Below are 19,572 nucleotides of genomic sequence, written 5' to 3'. Positions count from 1 at the left end.
TGTGTTCAAATACTAAAGCAAGCATCAGAGTTATTTTTTCTTCTTATGGAAACAGCATGTGCTGTTCAAAGCGTCATGCTCTCTCCTTCAGTTTCTTGGACAATGTTAGTAGTTTGGACTAGGAATGGTGACAAAAAAAGTTGAGAAAGTCTGAATATAAACCATGTCTTTCCACACAAAATAATGAAATCATTATTCTCGTTTGGTAATGAGATGCACTAAAGCAAATTAAATATTTTTTCTATGACATACTAAAGCTAGGTCACAGGAAAGCCATTAGATTTCTAGCTTTAAGATACAAATATATATTATAGTTTTGTTCTCCAAAGGTAATATTTCAATAAACCTTTACTACCGTTGAAGATTAAAAAAAAAAAAAAATCTCTAAACTTCTCCAAACTTTAGCACATTGTGGGTTATGGGCAAATACATCTGTCATCAGAACAACGACAAAAACGTAAACGAGTGCCTAATCGACCAACTAAACATATTATCTAACTGACTGAAAAATAATGTGGATGCACATCCAAAGAATGGAATAAATCAAACTGCCTAGTGCAGAGAATCTCTTTCACCAGCACAAATCTAAAGTACGTCCGTCATTCTACTCTCATTTCAAAAATTAAACTCTATCAGCTGGTTATCCCTGAAATATAGTAGTTTTAAAGGTTTATCACCCCTTGTGGCTAGAGAATACTAATATTGTAAAACGTAAACCACAGAAACACACATGGGGCAAAACAAATCAAAAAAACCTCCCAGGGGGTCAGAAGTGACAATCTGGTGGCCTGCAGACATGCTGTGCATGGCCCACGCAACGCTTTCTAAAACCGGAATTAGTTGCCAACGTGTAAAAAAATCTGGCGATTTCACCTAGATGTACGGATGTCATGAAAAAGCAGAAGACCAGGCCACACGGGGCCCTCAGCTCTGCATACAAACAATGGGCGCTGAACCGGGCCGCTGCTTGAAGACAGTGCACAACTCTCCCACGCCTCCACCGCTTCTGTCCCATCCCCAACTTGCTTCACTCAGTTTCAAGATCTGCCTGACTCGTCTAAGCATATGAGCTTTCAGAGTTTGCTCTGAATAAATCAAATTTAAAGTATTTGGTTTGGTCCACGCTCAATGGTATTTCCGCTTCATCGCAAGAATAACTTCCAGTCTGTTTGCTACTGGTCCTGTACTTCCAGTGCCAAATAATTAAAAAATATAAATCAGATTGATTAATATAACTCCTGCCTGATAATAGAAAGCTTCCAAACATGACTCTGGATCAAGGGGCTGCCGGTGATACATGCTACGTCCACTCCAGTGAACCTGTGAGGTTTCTATATTGGGAAAAACCAAGCATGCTGGCCCCGTTCTTGTATCCTGGCACCGTGGGGGCACAGGGGCGCTTTTATTTATAATTGGGTCCCTTACATTCACTAGATGACGAGGATGTTCAAAATCCACACGTGTCCTGGTTAGAGAGCTCGTGCGCCCAGAGTAGAGTCCTCCATTTAAGCTCCCGCTGACTCCACTGGGGAGCTTATGGTGGAGATGGGAGCAGCCATTGCTGAAGCTTCCATGAACATTTCTGTTTATTCGGCTTGTGCCAGGCAGAGTGGTGTATTCCACCATCTGCCCGGTAACATCTGACCCTTGGTAGAGATAGCCTGGTGGGTCATATTCTATTGAGAGAGAACAACAAAAAGAAAAGGTAAGATACGGAAACGGACAATTCTTCTTGCTTAGGAAGTTTTATTAATTAAACCCTTAATAAACTATAACTATACTAAAATAAAATACTCTAAAAAAGTGTTCGCTTAAAGCCTCCCTGTGAGATATGCTTTAATAAAATTATTGCTGTTATTTCCTTTACAGGGTGGAGTCAGCCAGGAACTGTAAGTTAGTTATGACTCTTTTAATGGGAGGAGAAATTAACCAGAGAGAAATTACTCAAAACAGAATTAGTAAACTATGCAAGCTGAAACTATCAAAGTAACGGCAACACGACAAAAAGGTGTTTAAATTCCCCTGTGCTTCCAAGTGCTGAAAGAAATTGTACAACGACAGGATAAGTTTAGGTAGGATATTTCAAAAAGCAATAAACACCACTTTTAAGTAAAAGGATGGGGTTGGGGAAACATTCACTATTCATATAGTTCTTTGGTTATTACAGCCAAGTTGGAAGTTTTGAGGCACCAACGGCAAAAGGCTAATTATTCCCTTTCCTTATATTAAAAGCATTTCAACAACTACCTCAAATATCTGATTCCCAGAGGCACACCTACCAGATATATTTAGACAAAGTGAAATGTCCTTTAGAAAGTATATTATCTAAACTGCACAGGATTCGTTGTCAGAGTTTTGATCGATTCTTCACAGGTGTTGGAGGCGCCAAGACTGGACTAGGTGTTCCTCTTCCTATGACAGGTGTGTTATTATCACAGGTGTGTTATTATCAGTATACCTGCTTCTCTTCTCCACTAAACTATAAGGAGAGGGCATTATACCTGCACTGTCCACCACAGTGCAGAGCACACAGGAGAGAGCCAACGAGTATCTTCTGAATGAACGACGGAATGAACATTACCGTCATAAATTCCCATCTTTCAACATGTTATCAAGTCACAAAGGAAAATGACTTTAGCCAGATTAATCTCGCTCAGACAACCAGATCAATACTCTTCTTTTAATGGTTCAGCGCACTCTCACATACTCAGAGTCAATGACATTAAAACCATTTAGAAAAAGACCCAATCAAGGGATGGCCAGCTCTTTCAGCCTGGTACCGCCACCACTTCTCTCCCTGCCTATCTCCTGGAAGGCGCCAAGGCAATAAAAATCCATCACTTTCTACCCCCCTTCCCCGCCCCACCCCACCCCGAGCTGTTCACTAAAAAGGGACCACGGGCAGGAACCGGCTAAGAGCTGCTCGAGTGCCTGTCACGGCTGGGGTCTTCCTCTGCTCTTTTCTCATCTCTTTCTCCTGGGGCCAAAGAGGAAACCAAAATACTTCCTCCCAGCAGAGACTAAAGACTCTGATTGATCTGACTGTGCTCTTTTATGATAGCTGAGGGAAGAGAAATGGTAGGAACGTGAGGGGAAGAAAAATGGGGAAAGAAAAGGGAACAGGGTTCTAATGTACCATCACTGACAGCTCGGACACTCCTACTACTGGACACATTTGGGGGTGGGGACGCCACTCTGCAGAAGTTTTAGTACATTAAGTGCCGAATCAGGACTGTAGTACCTTCATCTGTGTCATCCCAGGACAGTAACTTAGAAAAGTCTTCACTACCCTCCTTTCCATCATGCCTTTTCCATTCCTCGCTGACAAGATTTGGACCCGTATGAAGGGGCTCCTGCAGCAATTCCAAAGCTCACGCTTCAAGTCCTCATCCTCTTTGGTGGTCCGACAGAGCCAGAGTTTCCCAGCACTAAGTCGGCTATTTACATAGAGACCTGCTTAGTTTGGGCTTTGTTGTTTATTTCTCCTGGGCAATTTAATTTGATGCTCCACTTACTTTGGCTTACAGCTAGAACTGTTTTAAAGTCACCTCCACTGAATGAAGAGTATCGAATGTGTTTTATACCACGACACTCATACGTGAACGTGTTAGAAATCAATATTTATTCTGACAATCTTTCTCTACTGATCTTTAGAAAAAGGGAAGGAGACACTGATGGATGACTTACTCTGTATGGGATTCTGCTGGCGGTTCTTCCACAGGCACATGGCAATGAAAGCCATGAGGATGAGCACCATTACACCCAGAACGCAGCCGACGATCAGATACAGCATGTCACTGCTTCTGGCGGGACTGCTTGCGGGCCCAGCATTTCCTCCACTCCCCGAAGAATTTGGAGGGGTGCTCAGGTCTTTGACAGGGTACTCAGAAGCTCCAGGAACCCGTTTCACTAGTTGAAATATACAGGAAAACATGATGTCAGAGTGAAGACAGACTCCATGAAATGGTTTACTCTCCGAAGGAGGTCTGGTTAGGAATCCAAGCCAGTCTGTTTACGCTTGGTACTGAGATGATCTGACCACCAGTGAGTCACAAAGAGGACTCAAAAGTTTAAAAATCTAATGTCAAGGTTTTAGGTCACAAATTCTAAAGAAATTATAAGATCAGAGACACAGATGCACTTGGTCTAACCCAAGCTGCTATATGATTACCTGCTCAATTGTACTTGCAGAAGACTCCCAAAGAGTTGACATAAAACTATTACAACTTACAGATGGGACAAAAACGCCTTTCGATCTGATATACTTTGAGCTGAATGAGACTCACGATTAGATATTTTATGCCTCTCGATTGTGAATAATATTAGAAGACATGACTCTGGACTACTAGAACAATTCTATACAGTTCCGAAAACCTCACACATAATATTAAACTTCCCAAACCCAAAAATGCTGGAGTCCACATAGACGCAGTGCTCTTCCCTAATTCACTGGTCCTCTAGATAATGGCGACCACAAAAGCTAATAACAAGTGGGACACAAACCCCATTTTCTCTGTCCCCAAATAACATGCCCTTGATGCTTTAACTGTCATAGAAAAGCAGTAGAGCATAGTGGTTGATGGCCGGATCTCTAGAACCGGACTGCCCAGGTTTTTAACCTGTTCCATCACTTATCCTTAGCTGTAAGACTTTGACCTCCATGAACCAGTTTCTGCAGGTGGAAAATAGAGATAATAATAACAGCCCCATCATAGGTTGTCATGAAGAGTAAAGCTCTCAGCATGGAGCCTGGCACGCGGCAGTGTTCAATCCATTTTGTCATTATTATTAGTTACTATAGTATACTTCCTGTTATCCTAATAACTTACAGGAGCAGAGTGGTCTTTAAAAAAATCTACTTCAACAAACATTCTATTGGGGTTCTCTTTTCTAGCAACTTCAACTATGCAGAACAGGGCTGGAAATCAGTCAACGAGAGGCTGCCTTTCCAAGGAAAGAGCTCTCCATCACTGAAAGCTGGAAGAATACCTGGCAGAGAGTCTCTGTAGGAAATTTCTACTTTGGGTGGTATGTTGGATTATACAATTCTAAGGTCCCTGACAATTCCAAAGACAACAAACAAGTTTCTGAGACAAAAATGGGTGTTACAGATCGCACATGAAATACTATGATTACTCAGGGAAGTCCGTCAGGTTTATTCACTCTTTATTTACTCTTAATGTATTCAAAATTCCACCAAGCTTGAGGACCAGTTGCCAACCTCTCCCTGATGTCAGAAACTTTTGCAGTGGATGGTGAGTGACACGGTCCCATTAACATGAATAAGAAGAGATAGCAGGAGCATGACATGAGCAATGTGAGGTGAAAACCATACAGAGAAAGCAGAGAACGAAAGGAAAGTCGTGACAGTCTATGATCTTTAAGGGTGGGGGAAAGAGGCTGGCCTCCAATATGTACTGAATTACTAAAGATAAGACAATTGCTGTTCATAGCAGGAACTCTGAGTCATTTCTTTAAAAGGAGAAATCATGCATCAGATGTTCTACTTAAACAGGCTGGGACTGTGTAACACGTTTTAGAAACTCATTCCGTATGAACAGTTAACATTTTAAAGTTTTTTGTTTTTCACTGATCTGAAAGTCTGTAGGTAGAACCTTTGATTCCCCAGCAAAGTCAATTAATAACACTTGGGGCTTCCCTGGTGGCGCAGTGGTTGAGAGTCCGCCTGCCGATGCAGGGGACACGGGTTCGTGCCCCGGTCCGGGAGGATCCCACATGCCGCGGAGCGGCTGGGCCCATGAGCCATGGCCGCTGAGCCTGCGCGTCCGGAGCCTGTGCTCCGCAACGGGAGAGGCCGCAGCGGTGAGAGGCCCGCGTACCGCAAAAAACAAACAAACAAACAAAAAAAATTAATAACACTTAAAAACAGCACAGTTAGCACATTATTGTCTGTGTTTTATGTTCCGCCTGGCTAGACTCTTAAATGTCTTGGGAACAGAGATGAGAAATTTCATTTTTATGTAATTTTGCTCCAGGTTTCACAGCACTCTGGAGGCAAGTAAGAAATGCTCATGAACATATCACAGTGTTCAGTACAAAAAGGTACTCAAATATATGCTAAACAAGTGAAATTCAAGGTAAGTCTACAGGTCTGTGTGTATATATGTTTAAATGTGAATTTAATATGTGGGATTTGCAGCAGGAAGACACATGATTCAGAATTAAACAAGGAAACCGAGTCTTAGCTTTATAATTCAATCTTTCTGAGCCTGTTTCTACTTTGGCTATTTCTATTATCCAAGTGTGGTATCTTCTGTTTTCAACGATGGTAATATTTTACAGCTAATCTATGTCTGCAGGCAGAGCTGAGAATTTCACTTTAGAATTATCGACTAATTCTGAACTTTACTACGCTTCATTGAACGAGTAGGTAGTGTTATATGTATCTGTCATTCAAGAAACCACTTTAAACGTACGTAGTGCTTTTCCTTAAACACCCTTATACTTTTTTTTTAAGGATTCTAATTCTCACAGCAGTCTCAGATAATTAGTCAGCAAATATTTCTGTTCCTTCATGGAGGAAAAAACAAGAAATGACTTACTCAGAGTCACACAGAAGTTAATGAATCAGTGAACGCTTATGTAAACTATTCTTTTTTTTTTTTTGCAGTACGCGGGTCTCTCACTGTTGTGGCCTCTCCCGTTGTGGAGCAACAGGCTCCGGACGCGCAGGCTCAGCGGCCATGGCTCACGGGCCCAGCCGCTCTGCGGCATGCGGGATCCTCCCGGACCGGGGCACGAACCCGTGTCCCCTGCATCGGCAGGCGGACTCTCAACCACTGCGCCACCAGGGAAGCCTTTATGTAAACTATTCTTAAGGCAAGTTCTCTAGCCGACAGAAGGCTAGACTGTTGGGACAGTCTAAATGGATGCACCTAAAAAATGGTCCAAAGTTTCTTTAGTAAATATATCGACAGACAGGAGGAATAATCCAGAGTTCAGAATTCTAGTTCTGCCCAGGGAGAAAAGCACTAATTCTGACCCCTCCCCTACCTTTCGTCTCACAGATCATCACGTTACTAAACTCGCTCTCTCCTCCTTCATTGAAGCATTGCATTTTAATATCATAGGAGGTTTCTGGCTGCAGGTGGCCTATCATGTGCCACTGCTTTGAACCTAGAAAGGAAAAATAAAAGATAAGCTTTACAACCCACAACCTAAGCAACACTGTCAATAAAATCACTTCGTAATTTTGAAATGAGGTTGGAGCAGCGGCCATCAGCACATAGTCAGTTTGTGCAATAAAAGTGTACTTCATATAAATATTTTAGCAATGCACAACAGATAGATAGCATTTCTATTACATGGCATGAAAAAATGGTAAAGAGAAGAGAGAAACTGAATTAAAGCTCTACCTGTGTGTGGGCAGACTTTGATTCATTACAAGTAATTAGTAGTAAGTCCTTCATAAAATACATGTTAATTTTATGCATAAGTAAAACAAAACAAAAAACCACCTCAAGTCCTTTGATCCCCTACTTCAGCCCAGCAAGTCAATCACTCTGTCCACCTAACCAGAAAGCAACGCCACGTATGAGGTCAGAAAACGGTGCCTTACCCAGAACAAGTGACCACTTACAAGACAGGCCTCAATGAAACTCTCAATTCCACTGTAATAGACACAACATGATCCAACATATAAATGAATGCCCGAATTCAAGAACAGTCAGAAAGCAAAGTCTACTATGGGAAACTCTTGGCTACCGCTCCCACCATTTCTTTTCTTTTGCACCAGGGTCTCCAAACCACACAAGCATCTCTAACAGAATGATTCTGTTATCCATGGTGTGCAGCCAGCATTTCATTTAGAAACACTTCTAAACTGAACACTCCAGTATAAATGACTCTCCGTTTTTACTTCTGTGGACCTGTGACAAACTTTAATAGACAGGGACACTTCTGCCAGATTCAATGAACTCTTCAAGCACTTTTAATCCTTCTTAGAAAACACCTCTTCAACCTGTTTCCACTGTTTCTTAGAAACTCAACTATACCACCAACTGATTTAAGAGTCGATTAAAGGGGAAGAAAAACAAAACCAAACCAATCCACGCACACAAGTCATATCTACTTGGCTGACAGGACCAATAGCTCTGGGATCCTTTCTAAGTCAACACAGACAAAAACACCTTGACCCGGAAGCACCCTGACGCCCTTCCAGGACACCAACACAAAGCCCCTCGTTCATATTTTATAAGCCCCATATTTTAGAAGGAAGAGAATCTGCTTGTTTTAGGATCAAGGGACTATGAAAAGCTCAAGAAGTGAGGAATTCTGAATCCTATGCCCCACTTATAAGTGTAAAGAGGACCCTAAAAGAAACTTGCCTCAAAATCTACTTGAGATAGGAACAGATCTACTTTTAAATTCCAAAAACTTTTCTAAAAGACTTCAACTTTTTTCCGTATCTTTAGGTCTTTCCCAGCCTTCCACTCACCTATCACCATTCGCTTGAATAATTATTACACTAGATTTGAAGTTTTCCTTTCGTAGCACTAGTAAAAAAAATGGAATTAAACTAAACTTCTGATATGTTTCTAATAAGAGAGAATAAAGTAATACATATTTTGTTAGATTAACATCCCGTGTTATGGTAATTATTCCAATTACAGGAAATATCGGCAAAGAGAAAGTTTTATGGCTCACTGATGAATAAGACACCTAAGTGCATTATTAGGTTTAAAATCAACCAACCAGCATATCCTTTGCTTAGCAAGCAGATTTTTCTCCAAGAATATTTTAGAAAGGGTAAAAAACCAAAGCACAGCCTTAAAGATCAGGATGACTGATAGTTTGATTTACCTGGAACTCAACTTAATTTACAAGATTAAAATATTCATCACGAAAACATGGTATGTTGGAAACGCTGAGTTTATCTAAACGTGGAACCTAATTCAGAAGATAGGATAACTTAATATAATTGCTCTTCTCTTACTGTATTCTTTAACAATGCAATTGTGTTTCAAAGCTTAAACAATTTTGAGTCGATATACATAAGTAATCTAAAACTTTAAAGAAAACTTTAGGTACAAAGGATAAATACTTCTGCTCCTCGCTTTGGGAAAACAAGCCAATAGTTTCCAACTGCCACAAAAAGAATTTCAAGTGCATAAACTTGAAAATAAGGAAGGAGCAATTACACAGCACAGTGAAGCCCACTTAAACATCTAACTGCTCCATCTATTACGGTCATAAACAAGTTCTCTGTGAACCACAAGGCAAAGCTCACATGTACAGATGCTTGTAGTGAAAACAAAGTCTTCTTTAGAGCAATTTCCCAGTTCCACACTCAACAGTCACATCACTCAAGTCTGCAAAAGTTCAAAGATTTAACTAGAGAATATAGTTTAGAAACTCTTTATCAGCGGATTATTTCTAGAGTAAAACCCAGAAGGGTGGGGAAGAGAGTGATACACATGGAGACAGAGAGGGATGCTCATTTCACTGACATTTGCCTTGTTTACAACGATTTTCTAACAAAAGTGTAGCCTCTCTCAAAAGATTTGAAAAATAAAAATCTGAGAGCCTCACCTGCCTAACCCAGATAAACTAAAATGAAGACCGAGCCAGGACTAAAGTGCAGATCAGTCACTAACCATTCTTTCCATTTCGTTTTTTAAACAGCTTTTTTATGAAGTAAAATATGCATATGGAAAAGTACCCATCACTGTACAGCTGAATGTTCACGAGCAGAACACAGCCATGGGACCAGCACCAGGTGAAGAGAGAGAGGGCTCCTGGCTCCCCCATCCCCATCATGCTTCCTCCTCCACTGCTCCCTCAAGGCAGCTACTATCTCAACTTCACAGAATCCTTTTGCCACTAACAATGATCTTTCCACATTTCCCCAATTCTTAACGTCTAAAGCAGATTTGGGGGACTCGTTTCTTTCCTACTTTTCCAGATTAAGAAGAGAAACAATCACTCTTTCATTCAAAAACTATGCTGGGTATTAAAACTTAGACAATAAATTTTTCATCATATTACAAAAGTAATTCCATTGGATAAACAGTAAAAGGAATGCTGCGATATTTCAAGAAATGTGATGGTGCATATTAAAAGTAATTTATTATAAGACTACTTGTAACAAAAAACTATGTGGCAGTATTTGACGTCAAGAATTCAGAGGAAAGAAACCTTGGCCTGGGACGATTTTCTGACACAATCCATTAGGAGATTAATATTTCAAAAAAGAAGAACCTTGGAGTGAAAAAAAGACCTTGGAAGAAGCTTTCCTCCCAAACTAAGAATCCCTTCCAAGATATCACTGAGAAACAGGCACCCAGCTTCTACTGAACACCTCCCGAATTAGGGAGCTTATTATTTTGTGAGGGAACCATGTTAAAAATGCAGTATTGGAGGGTTCTTCTTCAAAAAATTCCCTTGTAGCCCCCCTCTCCCACCCCAACAGGTTGAGTTCCTCTTAAACATCCTAGTCCTTAAATACTTGGAGACAGCTGTCCTGTTGCTGGTTCGTCGTCTTTTTTCCAATCTGATCATTCCCAGACACTCCACTGTTCTTTCTGGACTCCAAGCATTCATTCATTCCTTCATTCAATAAACACCAAACATCTCATCGCTGTAGGACTTGGGACACAGCTGTGGGAAAGAAGGCCCTTTGCCCACAGGGAGGTTAACATTTAGTGGGGGAGACACACTTTAAGCAAATAATTCCGTACACACACACATACACACAACTAAACTAGGATAAACTGCATGAAGTAAACACAAAGCGCATGGTTAGAAATCACAAGGGCATCTCCTGTCAACGGGAGGGGGTTCTCTGAGCAAGGAACATTCAAGCACACAACAGACAGAAGTGGAGGTCCTAGATGAAGCCTTGGGGGAGGTAGCTGGAACTGCCGTGTGCCAAGATCCCGAGGCAGGAAAGATCTTGGTGCACACGAGGAGACAGAAAGAAGGCCCATGCGTGATGGAAGACACGGTGAGAAAGGGAGAGTGCGTGACACATAGTGGAGGTGAGGCAGGCGCCAGCCAGACCGCGTGCGGCCCTCAGACCACGGGCAAAGTTCCAGATTATATTTTCTTTTTTTAAAATTAATTAATTAATTATTTTTATTTTTGGTTGTGCAGTGCAGCTTGTGGATTCCCCAACCAGGGGTTGAACCTGGGCCCTTGGCAGTGCAAGTGCGGAGTCCTAACCACTGGACCACCAGGGAAGTCCCTGGATTATATTTTAAATGTAGTCAAAAGGCAGTTTCAACACGCTTTGTGCTCTCAGCTGTTTTCTTCTCTACATATATTCAACTTCTCAGCATCTCTAAAAATGGGTAACACGCTCAAGATGTGATCTTTCTAGGACAGACTTCAATGGAACTGTTGCCTGAGACATTCTTTTTTTTAATATAGCTAGAAGTTGTAATTGATTTTTATATTCAGGCCACTATTCATTTAAACAAAACAGAAAAATTTTTTTCAGACGAACTACTGACAAATCATATCTCCCCCACTCTTTTGTAACTGACTGTTCCTTTAAGCAAATGTAAGACGGTATATATACAGTTGACCCTTGAACAACGTGGGTCCACTTTTACACAGATACTCCATAGTAAATGCTACACTACTACACAGCCTGTGGTGGGTCGAACCTGCAGATGTGGAGGAACCCTGGATACGGAGGGCCGACTGTAAGTTATACGAGGATTAACGCCCCCATTCTTCAAGGGTCCACTGCACTAAATTGGAAAAATTATCTTTCTTTGGGAAAAATTCAAAGTAATAGTACCTATACCATTTCATTTTTTTACTCTATCTTAACCTGGGATAATGTTTTTCATAATATTTATAAACCCTCTCCCTCCAAAGCTCCTTTATTAGGACTCCCACTTGTCCTTGTAACTTACCTTCTACAATATCCCTCTTGTAATCACTGTCATTGTCACTATCTGTTGGCCGGTAATAGATATAAAATCCTTGAATGGGAGTGTTATTGTTACTTGATGGAATGTACTAGAAAAGAGAAGCAAAGACTTGTCAAAGACAAAAATAAACGTAACTTCCACATCCATTAAGATTTATTTATCTGTGTGGCAATATTTTTTTAGCTTCATTTTGCAAACATCCTTGATGGCCATTTTAAATTTAATTTAAAGGTATTCAGAGGTATTAAGAGCATTTTAGCTTACTGCAGGGCTAAACAAAAATAAAGCAATATATCTCACCAGGTTCAAAGACATAAAAGTACATTGGGTTCAAAAGGAATAAAACATGAAATGGCGATTAAGTTAACACTTGGATGAGAGCTGAGGAGACAATCATTTTATTTTTAAACCTGCCCCTCTTATAACATGTGCTCTTACACAAATATCTGTGCCCTTCAATTTCCCCTTACTTGAAAGTTCAAACATTTGCCGTTCATAGTATTATGTCACAAGATATTAAATTAACATGGCCAAATCAGAAACTCTTCTCATTAGAGAAGATGTTTTACTTACCGTCCACTTGAGCATGATCTGAGTATCGCTGACAGCTTCTGTGTATGCGATGTGAGGTCCAGTTATTGGACGGTTAGAAAAACGATTGGGGAACCCAGCCACCTGATAAGGACGAGAGGCCGAACTCCGAAAACTCTCACCATAATGGTTGACAGCAATGACCCTAAATTTGTATGTTGAACCTTTTGGGGGGGAGGGGAAGAAAACCATAATTTTTTAAAAGCTATAATAAGACATCTGAAAGGACAATATTCAAAATACGACAATTGTGCTTAAGTATCTCTCTACAATAACAACATCCTCGAAAGCCTAGATGGTGAATAGATTTCAACACAGTTGCCAACTCCTATTCACTGGTATTGCATGTGTTCACTGAGCGTGTTCAAGATTACAAGACCTTATTGGGAGTCACTGAGAGAGACGGATGATGTCCGTCATGGAACAGGGCAGGGAGAAAATGGGAAAGAGCATGTTACTCTTTCAACATCCTGTTCTAAAGTCATACCCATCAAATACAGGACTAGCTGGTGTATCTGTGCTCAAAACTAGGTTCTTTTCCCTTTGAAAGAAACAACTGAAGCGAAGTTTAATACGGTGAATACGTTTGTGAAGAGGCACTGTGTGGGTGATAGCAGATGTCACTCTGCTCCCGCTAATAATAGGATAAGGGGAGCAGATTTAAGCTACAACAGAAGGTATCTGTTTGGATTAGATATTAAGAACTTAAAAAAACCTCTAAGGATTGTGAGTTTCTGAAAATCTGAATCTAAAGAACAAATTAGACTCCTAAAGCAAGTTGCCTAAAAGCTCAGAAATAACCCCTGGGCATCTGAAGACAGTCTTTTCTGTCTGTAAAATGTTCCTTAGCTTTGCCCGTATTTAAAACTGCCATCTTCTCCCAACTGTACCTACATGTTCCTGGGCTCCTCATGTTGCCTGTTTAGACAAACACAGGTATTTGCTACTAAAGTACATTTAAAAGTCCATCAACAAAAATGGTCATGAAACCCAAACAAATACAAGTAAAGAAAGTTGACTTGTGATTACTGCTTTTCTCTTTTACAGTTTAATTTCTTTCATACACTGGGGAGGCTGGGGGAATCCCCTGCTGCTGAACCAAAACTTACGGAACAAAGAGGTGTTAGTGTTGTCTCGTCTTCATTGCTTCAAATAAAGCAATGGGTCTAACCATGCTGAGATGCATCATCAGATCGATTTTAGTCAAATAAGCAATTTTTCTCTTAAAATATTCATTCACAGCAAAACAGACACACACACACACACACACACACACACAAAGATGTCACCACAACACTGTTTCTATTTATCCGCAGTTAGAAATAATCTAAAACCCAGAAATGATGAATGGTTAAGAAAATCATGGTGTACTTACTTGGTAGATACACAGTTATTAAAAATTGAGTTTCTGAAGAATTGTTAATGATATTGGAAAATGCATATGATATAATATAGAGGAAAGGGGTCACAGGATAATACTTATGGCACGATCCTGGTTTGTATTAGAAAGGAAAAAAGACTAGGAAGAAATACAAGAAAATATAAACAATGTTTATCTCTGGATGGGTGGGTTTCAGGTGACTATTCTCTTTTTATATTTTATTTTCAAATTTTTATACAATAAGCTCATATTACTTTAACAATTAGAAGAATATGAGATTATTAAGAATTTGCATCTAAAGTCAGCACTGATAGTTTAAAAGAAAATGTTTGCATATCACTACCTGGCTCTAAACTACGCACTTCCACAGAGAGTTTGGAAGGAGGAATGTCTTCAGCTGCCACCAGCCAATCGCTAGTCCGCATCCGTTTATATTCGACCTTGAAGGCAGTGATTGGAGACCCCCCATTTGCCCGAGGAATCCAAGTGACATAGACGGACGTCTCTGATGCAGTGGAGATAGTGGGCCGATCAGGTGCCTCTGGGACTGGAAATGGAAACATTCATTTCAATAACCCGCGGCAGCAGAGACAAGAATGACTCAAATGGACTGCAAGGGATAAATCCCAAACATCATTGTCTTAACGGCTCTTCACCAAACTTCTTTCCAGAGTTAACAGTATTATGACTACCCTCCAGTCCTCTGTTAAAAGCTAATGGGCAATGAAATCTCCAAGTACAGCACAGAAGGAAGAAAGAGTGAAATAATTTATTCATTTTTTTTTTTTTTTTGCGGCACGCGGGCCTCTCCCACGGCGCCACCAGGGAAGCCCCAAAATTTATAAATTTGATAATTAGCTCTGAAACATTGAAAGTTAATGAGTATGATCATTATGACCATGCTATCTTGGATTCCTGGCTAAAACAGTGAAGACGTCATTATTCCCTGGTGCTCCAAGTCTGACTGTGGTTAAAATTTACGGTAAATTTTCAAAATGATGTGTCACTTAAATGTTTTTCTTTACCCATCCAAGCTACAGAAAACATATTCAGCAAACGATCTACAGATTATTATATTAGCTATTACTATGGTAGCCTATCAATAATCAGTAATGTAGCTATTACTTTTGTAGGAATGCTACTCCAAAAAACAGACTGCAAGCAGTAAATAGGGATAAAACTTAACCAATAATATCAATACTAATAAAAATGGGAGGAGAGAAAGCAGGAAGGCAGGATGCGCAGTTAAGTAAAGAGACAAGTGCTATCAAGAAACTGGTAATCCACGTGATCACGCACATGACCTTGTAGGAAAAGGGGGTCAGAGAGCTAATGTCTGGCGGTTTTCGGTTAGCACTGCCGAGGGGAGGGTACGTCCTAGTCCCCAAATGGGAAGGTTTCAGTTCTGTGGCAGGTGGAAACCTCAGCAGTGAGTTCATCAGTCATTTAAACCGTGTACCTAACACTTCTTGCTGACCAAGCAATCTTGTGGTTATAAGGGGCTTCCCATTTGGTTCCTAAAGGAAAGGATGCAGATAGAAACAATCTGGTCTGTATGACAGTGACATTAAACTGCCCATTTCAGTTTACATTAATCACCTGTGAATTTTGTAAGCGTGAGCTGGTTCTCAAGAGACCAACTCTCCTTTGGCATGCTAACAATCAAGTTTCTAGAGCTAAAACAAGGAGGACCAACTCTGGGCCATGGTTACATTACTCTGGTGAATTACTCCGGGAGCCCTGTCTCTGTCCAGCCTGGGCCTGGCCTCAAGCAACAACTCTCTGTCTCAACACCTCTTCAATCTGACTACCAATACACAAGCACAAAATAATGTTGCATATGGTACCTGCATGGAGAAAACTGTGGCATTTTAAAAATAAACTGCTTAATGGATAAAAAGAGGAAGATATTCAAAGCAGGCAACTTGGCATGATACTTACTGTATTCCTTTCAAGTTAGAAAGCAATGGAAACAGAATGAATAGAAGTGTTAGTGAACCTCTTTTTTTTTTAATACCAGATAACCAAACAACTTCCTATGTTGATTCACGTGAGGTTAAAATTCATCAAAGAATACCACAGACCAAACAGAAAAAGAAAGTTATTAGGGGAAAATCTCTACTGAGGAGAATATCATCAATACCTAAAAGAAATAGTGTGTGACTGTTAGGAGATAGAAGAAAGAATACTGCTCTTGGCGTTCAAATATCTGACTGTGAACAGCAGTTCCACCACTTTCTGGATGGTGCGTGACGATGACCTTTCTGGATGACCTTAGGCAAGCTGTATAACCTCCTTGAGAGTCTCAGTGTCCTCATTTGTAAAATAGTTACGCTACCTTCCTCACAGGGAGGTTGTGGAGATTAAATAAATCACTTCTTTATGGTTATCTCTGCTTGGATAACTCCAAACTCATGATTTCCAGAACAGAATCCACCATCTTCACCTAAAGATTCTTATTACCTATCTTGGTAAATGGTCCAAGTTGCCCAAGCCCAAGGCACCATATTTCTTCCTCTCATTCAGTGTAGATTCAACTCCCTTTATCTCTCACCCGTGTCCTCCTTCTCCACTCACACGGCCACTATCTTTATTTCTAAGCCTCACCTGTTGCCACTCCTCCTGTCCCCTCTCTAAAATCCTTCAGGCTTCTTTATAGCTTCTGGGGAAAGACCAAATTTTTAAGTACATCATATACGGCACCCACCCACCTCCCCACTGTAGCATCACTTCACACAGCAACCAGTCACGCTCAATAAAATCTCTGAATCTCTAAATGAAATAGAACATGTCATTCATCTGTCTCTGCACAAGGAGGGGTCTCTGCCTAGAACTCCTTCTCCTATTTCTTCATCCAGCGGTAACATTCTTATCTTTGAGGCTTAGATCAGGACGCCTCTCATCACCACTGGGCCTCCTTCCTAGCAAGTGAGTGATTTAGATATTTCTCTTTTGACCTCACAACAACAAGGGTGGAATCAAAATCACTGTTATGGGTTAATTTGTCTGTCTTCCCTACTATATTGGTATTGGTTTAATTGTCTGTAACATCCACTATACTGTAAACTTCTCCAAGGGCAAGACTTATTTTATTTCTGCTGCTCCAGCATTTAGTACAATGTGTTAAGTCATAAGGTTTTTGTTCTTCCGATGTCAGTTTTATACCTATGAAGTTGGCACTCCTATCTCTGCTTAAGGAAGCGGAAAGGTTCCTCAGAAGTAAAAGGACTCAAGAAAAAGCAGCTCATGATATTGAAGAAGCAGAGGTGCTCCAGAAGGGTGTTCAAATGTTGTGGCTTGCTTTTGTCTGAAACCAATGCATGGAAGACTATAAAAATAGGGAAGAGAAGCTTGAAAATTCTTAGAGCTCAGCAATAAAATGTTAAGCCTTCCCTAGATCACGAAAAGCACATTATGTTGTAACAGTAGAATTCATGTGTGATTAAGTACTAAAAAGAAGTCTTTTGAAAATTCTACTGCTATGGCATCTAAAAACCGTAAGATATAACAATAATGCTGAGTATGCCATGTAGTCCATTCAATTAAAAAAACTAAATCTTACTCTAGGTACCATCATACGTTTTGACAAATCATTTTTTTTAAAAAGAGTCAGATGTTCAAAAAAAAAAAAAAAAAAAAGAGTCAGATGTTCAGAGTTCAAATGTAAATTTGGTTTCCTTGCCAAGAGGAGACAGAAAAATTCCTTTTGTGAGTTATAAAAACTTAGTACCATAACATTTTGAATTTGAGTTTAAATACAAACCATTGTACTGGGTTACCAAGATCTGAATATAGGACATTTAAAAAATGGTTGAAATAGAACTTAAAAGAGCTGTATGGTAGTATATAATCTGAATAGTAAACAAACACCCTGTGCCACTCCACCCCCAAATAATCTGAAACAGGTCAGTTACATCTGAAAACAAGCAAAATGAATAAATGAAGGGTCTTCTCTTTACCTCCACTGTGCCTGGAAGGATCTGTGAGTATCACTCCAAAGTTGTCTGCAGCCTCTGAAACAACAGGGCGCTTAGGGATGCCGACAGGTGGAGAGGAGACCTGAGTGTTTTTGGATGATGTTGTTTTCTCTAGAAAGATATAATAATAATATAATATAATATAATATAAGCATCTATGTATAAATAAGAAAAGATACTATGAAACTCACCTGGCATATAGATATAAATATATAAACTTATCGTTACAGTGTCTAAAATTAAAACCTACATTGTAATTACTTAGCTAATATGAGGAATTAACTTTAAAAATTACTTTGGCTTTTTGTAGTACCTATAACTAAAATGTGTCTTTCTTCACCAGGCTAGCTTTAATTTACACATAGAGAAAATGACACAAGTGAAAAAGCCAAATGACTAGAGTGAAGGTTTTCAAACTATTCACTCATTTTTCTTTTTACTGTACATACTTCTTAATTCTGACACATAAATTCATTATTTAAGAGCTTCTGTTAAGCTTCTTCATGAGAAAGCTGTCATGTTAAGTTTTAAAATCTCAAGAGGCAAAAAGTGAAATTGGGTGATTGTTTTAAAACTGAAATACATGCTTACTATTCAGTATTTGTAGGTCAGACTTTATAAACAACTAAGGACTAATTACGGAAGTTAACTCAAAATACATTTCAAATAAGAAATACTCATTATTTTTCAGGCCAGACTCACTAATTAGATGAAAGGGTCTTTTTCTTTTTTTTCGTTTTAATTAATTAATTAATTTTTTTTTGGCTCCACTGGGTCTTTGTTGCTGGGAGCGGGCTTTCTCTAGTTGCGGCGAGCGGGGGCTACTCTTTGTTGCGGTGTGTAGTGGCTTCTCTTGTTGTGCAGCACAGGCTCTAGGTGCGCGGGCTTCAGTAGTCGTGGCACACGAGCTCAGCAGTTGTGGCGCACAGGCTTAGTTGCTCCGCGGCATGTGGGATCTTCCCGGACCAGGGCTTGAACCTGTGTCTCCTGCATTGGCAGGTGGATTCTTAACCACTGCACCAGCAGGGAAGTCCGAAAGGATCTTTTTCAAAAGCCAATAGACAATTTCTTCTCAATCATCAGAACTCCTTTTTAATACTGTGCCACCCTAAGAATACTCCTCTCTCCAGTTCCCATCTCTGCTCACTGAAGTCTTTTTGTTCATTTATGGCCAACCTGCAATGGCATCTTTTCAATCAAGCTACCCTCACAAGCTACCCCACAGAAAGACTACCCTCTGGCATCTTCTCTGTAAGTCTTTCCTAGTCCTTGTCAGATCTGGTTTCTCTCCCTACTCCCTTGCCCTCCTCCAGTCTATCCTTACCCTACAGCCAGTATGTCCCATTGAAACACACAACAGATTGTGTCACAACTCTGCTCAAAACCCTCCAAAGCTTCTGGCTCACTCAGGTTCAAAGTCAGTGTCCTTGCAGGGTGGACAACGTACTTAGTGCTTTGGCCACTCTGCCAATTCCCTGAGCGTTCTCCCCTCCCCACGTACTTTACTCCCATCACTATGGCCCCTCAGTGTTCCTAGGGCACACCAAGTACACCCACCCCAGGGTCTTTGCACATGCTATCCTCTCTACTGGGATGTTCTTGCCCTAGATACCCACATGGTTTTCACGCACCTCCTTTAAGTTCTGCTCTGCTGTCAACTACTCATTGAGGAGTTCTCTGGCCACCTGCTCAAATTGTGACAACTGCTATCTCATACACT

At 40.4% G+C, this 19,572-nt stretch overlaps 1 protein-coding gene across 1 annotated transcript in view; it reads right to left on the bottom strand.

Moving 5' to 3' along the window:
- CDON (cell adhesion associated, oncogene regulated) overlaps positions 1–19,572 on the bottom strand; it is a gene marked incomplete at its 5' end in the record, with an annotated part of 59,478 nt that overhangs the window by 20,272 nt on the left and 19,634 nt on the right. The window contains 7 exons of the mRNA XM_082660549.1: positions 1,426–1,676; positions 3,688–3,909; positions 7,015–7,137; positions 11,886–11,991; positions 12,477–12,658; positions 14,219–14,422; positions 17,835–17,963. Of these exons, the coding sequence (XP_082516675.1) occupies positions 1,426–1,676; positions 3,688–3,909; positions 7,015–7,137; positions 11,886–11,991; positions 12,477–12,658; positions 14,219–14,422; positions 17,835–17,963 (1,217 nt within the window). The remainder of the gene's footprint in view (positions 1–1,425; positions 1,677–3,687; positions 3,910–7,014; positions 7,138–11,885; positions 11,992–12,476; positions 12,659–14,218; positions 14,423–17,834; positions 17,964–19,572) is intronic.

The sequence above is a fragment of the Grampus griseus genome (assembly GCF_964374135.1).
Source record: "Grampus griseus genome assembly, chromosome: 8".
NCBI lineage: Eukaryota > Metazoa > Chordata > Mammalia > Artiodactyla > Delphinidae > Grampus > Grampus griseus.
The sequence above is the reverse complement of the archived record's forward strand: the minus strand, read 5'-3'. Positions and strand labels throughout refer to the sequence as shown.